This window comes from Penaeus japonicus, unplaced genomic scaffold (genome assembly GCF_977035675.1).
Source record: "Penaeus japonicus unplaced genomic scaffold, GWHDUDI00000001_assembly GWHDUDI00000004, whole genome shotgun sequence".
NCBI classification, from domain to species: domain Eukaryota; kingdom Metazoa; phylum Arthropoda; class Malacostraca; order Decapoda; family Penaeidae; genus Penaeus; species Penaeus japonicus.
In genome coordinates this window covers 46,766,460-46,773,959 of record NW_028234406.1, presented here as the reverse complement: position 1 = coordinate 46,773,959, position 7,500 = coordinate 46,766,460, and the positions used below count along the sequence as shown (strand labels likewise).

The 7,500-nt window shown below is 46.0% G+C and overlaps 1 protein-coding gene and 1 long non-coding RNA gene across 7 annotated transcripts in view; one reads left to right on the top strand and one right to left on the bottom strand.

Annotated features, from left to right (window-relative positions):
• Window positions 1-7,500, bottom strand: part of LOC122267172 (uncharacterized) — a 258,393-nt gene that overhangs the window by 12,200 nt on the left and 238,693 nt on the right. For 4 of the 6 annotated variants that reach the window (XM_086536586.1, XM_086536585.1, XM_086536587.1 and 1 more), the window contains exons 6-16: window positions 4,783-4,919; window positions 4,146-4,649; window positions 3,785-3,977; window positions 3,336-3,447; window positions 2,827-2,971; window positions 2,309-2,445; window positions 2,020-2,200; window positions 1,077-1,877; window positions 731-923; window positions 511-622; window positions 266-410 (exon numbers count right to left, since the gene is read on the bottom strand). In XM_086536586.1, the coding sequence (XP_086392712.1) occupies window positions 266-410; window positions 511-622; window positions 731-923; window positions 1,077-1,877; window positions 2,020-2,200; window positions 2,309-2,445; window positions 2,827-2,971; window positions 3,336-3,447; window positions 3,785-3,977; window positions 4,146-4,649; window positions 4,783-4,919 (2,660 nt within the window). The remainder of the gene's footprint in view (window positions 1-265; window positions 411-510; window positions 623-730; window positions 924-1,076; window positions 1,878-2,019; window positions 2,201-2,308; window positions 2,446-2,826; window positions 2,972-3,335; window positions 3,448-3,784; window positions 3,978-4,145; window positions 4,650-4,782; window positions 4,920-7,500) is intronic. The other 2 variants (XM_086536589.1, XM_086536588.1) reach the window with 2 other exon arrangements.
• The window catches only part of LOC147472034 (uncharacterized), a 62,047-nt gene that overhangs the window by 25,783 nt on the left and 28,764 nt on the right, over window positions 1-7,500 (top strand). The window lies entirely within an intron of this gene.

Genomic DNA, 7,500 nt, shown 5'->3' with positions numbered 1-7,500 from the left:
GATATGAGACAGTCGCTTGATTTGACAAGAAGTGTAACTCATATGTAGAAAAATAAAAGTATGGATCATACTTTTATCTCTACACCTTTATCTTTTATATTTATATCAAATAACTACAAATAAATCCTGTAATACGACGCATTCTTCTCACTCATCAAATCTATTCTCTACATCATGCAGAGCATGATGTAGAGCATGATGTTCCAGAAGACCTGGAACATAACTTATTCTTACATGAGCTTGAGATATTGGAAGTGTGCCTTACCAAAACTGAGATCACCCCAGCCTGTCGCTACTGCTGTGCCTCCGAAGGGAATGTCCTCCTCCTCTCCCAGGCATATCGGGTGAACTTTAGGGTCATTTGCATAGTCGATCGCTTGAGGAAGCTCAACCAGAGCGATGTCATGCAGCTGGAATAGGAGTTCACAATAAAGAAGAGAAAACCATTCATTAACAAAGTAGCATTATTCTCAATCAGCAATCCCTTAATGGATCTAACAGTTGACTCACATAAGATGAAGCATTATAATCTTCATGTGTGATGTATCTGGCTGCTGTTACTTCGGTTGCTGATGAAAGAACTGTTGATCCGTATTGAACCACCACTGTGGTTGCAGAATTTCTGAAATTGGCAGGTGCTGATAAAGTAAATTGTAATATTGTGATATGTACAACGCATTAAACACACCCGCATGGGACCACAGACACAAACATACACACACCACCTCACCCATTGTCGTCAAAGAAGCAGTGGGCGGCCGACAGGACCCATTTGCTCTTGATGAGGGATCCTCCACACGAAAATTGGCCACCCCCGATGGTGACTGAGAGTCCTACTTGGTAAGGGAATTCCCCGTCTGTTGCGTCAGCGCCACCAACGATCCTCGAACCGGCAACGGTGATGGAGGCCACACCGCAGTCCGCTGGTGAGATTTAGAGAGAATGGTTAATTCCGATCACAGGTTATTCATGCTAGTTAGTAGTATTTGAGAAAGCTAGTTACGTATGGCAGAATCCATGTAACAAGAAAGCTTATCTTATTCTCATGAAGATATTCTATGCATTCAGAGGATTACCACAGTATTTTCTTGTCACGGAGCATGTTGAACTTGAGCTTCTTGTCGTTGCTGCTGTTGAGGTTGTAGGCATCGGTGTTGTTGTAGGCATTGGTGTTGTTGTAGGCATCGGTGTTGTTGTAGGCACTACAGTTGTAGGCATTGGTGTTGTTGGAGGCACTACAGTTGTGGGTTTTGCTGTTGTAGGTGCTACAGTAGGTGCTGCAGGGGTTGTTGTAGGTGCTACAGTAGGTGCTGCAGGGGTTGTTGTAGGTGCTACAGTAGGTGCTGCAGGGGTTGTTGTAGGAGGCGCAGTTGTAGGTTTGATAGGATTTATGGTAGGTTCAGGTTCTAGGGTTGGCAAAGCAGGGATGGTGCTACCACTATTCTGAAATTCTTCAACAATATCCTCAATTTCATCCTGGATATCTTCGAGTTCCTGCCGAGCCACCTCACTGACATTTGCAGCCACCTGCACAGCATCTGCCACACTGGCCAATAGTGCTCCTACGTCGAGTCCTGTTGCATCCGCAGCAACTTCTGCGGTGAATGCAACAAGCCTGCCTCTGAGACTTGCCAGCTGAGTTGTGAGGGTTTCAATTCTCTCGACGTTCCTGCTTACGATGATGGCGTCTGCATTACTGAGCTCACTTAACAATTCTTGCAATAGACTAAGATTTCTACGTCTACGGCGACCTCCACTGGTACCGTTCAGCGTATTTCCAAGGGTATTTAGTTGCTGCTGATTTCTAATCACTTCATTTTTCGCTTCGTTCACTGCATCTCTTTCGCCGACACGGTTATTAAGCTCGTTGGAAAGAGCTAGCAGATGGGAAAGTAAAGAAAGACATTTAACTTATATTACAAATAGACTTCCACAGATTCGGGAAAGTTTTGCTCTGCCAAAGGCACATTCACTATTACATCAAAGGACTAGGTATATCAGCTTTACACTAAGACTTACTCAAAGTAGAGCTACAGCTGCTTCCACCAGTATTTGTCGAGATCCAGTCAGCGAAAGCAGACACGCGTGTGTACACTCCAGGATTATCAGGTACGGCACACCGGAAGCCATAGCTGACAATACCCACCTGAGCCCAGGTTCCGTCGCAGAGTCTCGCAACCAGAGGACCACCGCTGTCACCCTACGTTTAAGTGTAAGAGTTCTAGGTAAGGATCACTCAACAGGATACTCTTATAATGGATTATCGGAGAGTACGTGATTATAAAACTGACACGGCATTGTTGCTCACCTGACAGGTATCCTTATAGAGAGTCAGAGCACATATGACCGAGTTTGTGTCTGGGGGCAAATTGGCCTTCTGCTGACACTCCGTCATCTGGATAACATCTAACTCTACTTCCTGGAGAGTGGTCGGTGATGATCCTCCTATACATTATCATTCGCATTTCCGTATGATCAAATCCCGGAAAAAAAAAAAAAAAAAAAAAATATATATTATAATGAAGCCGAAGCAGTGCAGCATCATAAAAAGGTATATTGTAAAAAGTGAATAAGGAGAGGAATATAAAATCAAAGATTTGAATGACATCACAGCACAAGAGATGTAACTGACGCGTTTCTAAGACATCTTCGTCAGAAATGTATGAAATTCTTATGAATAAACCTACCCCTTACTCGGTATAGTGAAGTGAACGGATGCACAGTTTTATAGCTAACTTTATACTTTGAGAGTTAACGCATTGACGCACAACTATGTATTGAATAGAAGTACTGTCGTATATACCATTTACAAAAGATATGACCTACCGAAGGCTAAATTTCCCCATCCTGAAGCTACGGCCTTCCCTCCAAACGGGATGTCTTCCTCCAACGCCAGGCAGATTGGTTGAATGTTGGCGTTGTTTGTGTAACTCAGAGGTTGCGGGAGCTCCACCAACGCTATGTCGTTGGCCTGAGGAAGGAGGGAGGGGGGGGGAAGCAATAACGGAGGAAGGGGGATGGGATAGAGAGAGAGATAGAGATTAATACTGTTGTACCATATACCACAAGACATTCATTCACTAAAAATAATAAACAGTGGCGTAACTTGAGTAAGGTAGATGTGAGTCATGCTCTTGTTTAAGGGTGAATATTCAACTTCCTTAACTTCCTAATGTTCCTTCTTCTTGGAAAGGTACCGATACCTCATCCATGACTCATGAACGACCATGGAGTTTACAATCTTCAAGTACCTTACACCATTAACCCTAACTACGCTTTTGGCAAAGAATAATGAGCGAAGGACGAGGAAGAATTTAAGAATTCATGTTACTCACGTTAGTATTACGGTCGTATCCTGGATGGTCAAAGAACCTCGATGCAGTCACCGGTGTTGCGCTGTTGATGTCGATCGTGCCGTAGACTACGTCCACTTTCGTAGCCTTGTTGCTGTCGGGGTGTAAGAGGAGCTTTGTTGCAGATTTTATGACTATCATTGTTCTTCTTTTCACTTGAATTGATAACAATGAGCACAAGGAGGAGATATATACAAGAGATAGACAAACATATAGAGATAAAGATAGATGGAGATAGGTAGGTAGATAGAAAGAGAGAGAGAGAGAGAGTTAATTCAATAACGGAACACGAATAAACAAACAAACGCACTTAGAAAACACTTTACCAACTTCAGACCATCAGCTTTCCAGAATCTTTCTCCAGGAGGAGAAGAAGAAGGAAAAAGAGGAGGAGGAGGAGGAGGGACTCAAAGAAACAAAGATAAACCTACTTGCTAGTGTCGTAGAAGCAATGCGCAGCGGTGAGTATCCAACGTTCCTTAATGATCGAACCGCCGCACTGATACTGGCTTCCTGCGATGGTGGATAGAACCGCCACCTGATAAGGGTACTCGCCAGCAGATGCCGCAGTGCCGTTAACAATCCTCGTGTTGCCAACGCTAATGGGTGCTATGCCACAACCCTCTGTTAACAGATGGAACTCGTGTTACGGATTGTAATACGAGGGGAGAGGAAGAAGTGTGGGGAGAATTTGGGGAGGGGGGGTGTTGAGCAGTGGGCGAATGCATGATAGATCTGTGCATGATCCGTGTTATCTTATGCCTCTTTCTGTCAATTTCCTTTGAAACTTACCACAATATTGTCTGGTGATACTGCACGTTGTTGTTGGTGATGGAGGGGCTGTTGTTGGTGATGGAGGGGCTGTTGTTGGTGATGGAGGGGCTGTTGTTGGTGATGGAGGGGCTGTTGTTGGTGATGGAGGAGCTGTTGTTGGTGATGGAGGGGCTGTTGTTGGTGATGGAGGGGCTGTTGTTGGTGATGGAGGGGCTGTTGTTGGTGATGGAGGGGCTGTTGTTGGTGATGGAGGGGCTGTTGTTGGTGATGGAGGGGCTGTTGTTGGTGATGGAGGGGCTGTTGTTGGTGATGGAGGGGCTGTTGTTGGTGATGGAGGAACTGTTGTTGGTGATGGAGGGGCTGTTGTTGGTGATGGAGGGGCTGTTGTTGGTGATGGAGGGGCTGTTGTTGGTGATGGAGGGGCTGTTGTTGGTGATGGAGGGGCTGTTGTTGGTGATGGAGGAGCTGTTGTTGGTGATGGAGGGGCTGTTGTCGGCGATGGAGGAGCTGTTGTTGGAGCATCTGAAATGGCAATAACACCTAGATTAAGAAAAAAAAAATCCGAAAGACACTTTTCATCTTGAAAAAGCAACAGTGCATCAAAATTCATCCAAAATACACATCCTCCATCAATTCCACTGCAATTTCACCGTACCTCCTACAGTGTAGACTTCACACAAGAACCCGCCAGAGTATTCGCTGATCTTTAGTTTCTTTCGTATGTACTGCATGGTTAATTTATTTGTGGAGATGATGACGCTGTCCGGGGCGTTTTGTTTGCAGAACTTTTCCCTGTGGAGAGATTTTTTGTTGTTCATTGTTAAAGTAAGGAGGTTTGTTCAGGCTATGTTTGTTCGGGTTTGGGCATGATATTGTTTTAAGGAAAAAAAGAGAGAAAAAAAAGAAAAAAAAAGTATATATACATAAAAATGCACACATGCATGCACTTACACACACACACACACACACACATATATATATATATATATATATATATATATATATATATATATATATATATATATATATATATGAAAGGCAAAAAACACTCTACCACGTTAAAATGGCAGAAAAACCCACTATACACAAAATAGATTTATTGAAAATGAGACGACAGTTCTGGATCCCATCTTCAGGTCTAAGGAGGAGGAGGACAAGAGGGTATATAAGAGGGTAAGGGGGGAGCAACACGGTATAATAAAGTCATGCGAGGACAGGAGAACGGAAACGAAGGCAGGGCGGACCAGCGAACGGAACCGGGGCAGGTCATGTCAGGTCATCAGGTTGGGCGGTCTGTGTGAAGGGTGTCCGGCATAAAGTAAAAGACTGAGAATGTGTGAGGACAGAAGACTGTCAGCAGGAGAAAAAACACTGTTGAGTTTGAAATTCGGTAGCCTGTTAAAGAGGGAAGATTCCACCAATCTACGGGCATTGACATCAATGGAAGGAACAGAATGCGGGCAGCTGACCAGTCTATGTGATATCCTGTGTCCCAGGTTATCGCAGAAGAGAGCGTTGTTGGAGTGTCCCCTGGATACAGTGTACTCGTGTTGAGACACACGCTTGTTGAGACAAGCGCCGGTCTCCCTGAAGTACTGCTTCTCACAGGAGGAGCAAGAGATGGCATAGGTGCCTACCTTAGCAGAAGGAGGACAGGTGTGGACCAGGTTGCGGCAGAGTGTGTTTACCTGGTGAAAGGTTAGCCTGCAGTTGAGAGGGTGCAGCGAGCGACGAAGAGAGTGGATGTCCTCGGTGTGAGGAAGGCTTAGGACAGGCTGGGGAGAAGTCTCTCTGGGGGGGAGGGTCACGGTAGAAGGTGCGGTGGGCGTTGGAAAGCGCGGCATCTAGGACGAAATGAGGGTACCCCAGCTTACCGAAGGATCGATGTAGAAAATTGATCTCTCCATCCAGATGCTGAGGGTCACATATGCGGAGGTCACGGAGAAAGAGAAAAGTGGCGACACCTCTCTGACCCCGCGAATCCGGGCGATGAAGTCCTGAGAGTGGCGAAGATGAGCGGGAGAGAAGGTGACCAAAAGAGGAGTGAGGGACTGAGCAAGTTAGGAGGCAAGAGGTTGCGTCACAGAGCCTCGGGAGATGATGGGGCGCAGAGATACACCAGGATTATGGGTTTTGGGTAGCCCATAGAAGTGAGGAAGGCGGGGATTTATAACCCTGAACCTTTGGTAAAGGTTTGCCTCCATGTAGCCCGATGCTAACTACTTCAGGTGAAGATGGAAAGTGTTAGCAATGCGTTCACGTGAGTTACTAGTCAGGGAAACATAGGTGGAGGTGTCGTCCAACAGGTCCTGGGCCTTTTGTAGGTAGAAAGCTTGGTCGCTGGTCCGTCCCTGCCTTCGTTTCCGCTCACTTGTCCTCACATGACTTTCTTGTACCATGTTGGTACCCCCTTTCTTATATGCCCTCTTGTCCTTCTCCTTAGACCTGAAGATGGGATCCAGAAGGATCTTGAAACTGTCGTCTGATTTTCAATAAATACATTTTGTGTATAGTGGGTTTTTCTGCCATATGAACAACACGTTAGTGTGTTTTTTGCATTTCATCATAGACCCCACGGTTAAAAGAAATCTTCTCTCGTTCCTATTCAACTCCTTCCCCAACATGGTATAAGCCTTTCGCACCTACGAGGCTTTGGTCATTTCCACGGCCCAACGGAAGAACCAACTCCGTTTCTTCCGTGACTGCCTTGAGGAGCAGGTTCTTTCTTCCTTGATCTTGCATATCCTGAGACACTCGCCTTTCCCAAATTATGCTCGTTCTCTCGGATTAGTGCTGGTAAAAGGGATGTTGAGCATACCTTTTACCTCTCCCGTCTACACTTTAACTTCCTAGAGGAACGGCTCCCTGGACATGTGTTGGCTCATGGTTGACATTGCATAGCATACAGCCCGGACCCTCTCTAACACCCACTCTCTAACCTTGACCCCTCACCAACTCCAACTCCTAGGCTTCGGTCTGTCTTTTGCCCTCTGTTCTCTTCCCTTTACTTCCATCGACCTCATTTCTTCCTTCGACTGTTTTATTGCAGAAAAAAGGCCCACAGGAACTCCCTGCTTGACTAGCAACCCACGTGAATGCATTGCTGACACCTTCCATCGTCTCCTGAAGTAGCTAGCGTCAGGTTACATGGAGGCAAACCTTTACCAAAGGTTCAGGGTTATAAATCCCCGCCTTCCTCACCTCCGTGGGCTACCCAAAACCCGTAAGCCTGGCGTACCCCTGTGCCCCATCATCTCCTTCTGAGCCTCCTGGCTGGCTCAGTCCTTCTCTCCTCTTCTGGGAACCTTCTCTCCTGCTCATCTTCGCCACTCTCAAGACTTCATCGCCCAGGTTTGCGGGGTCAGGTTCGAAT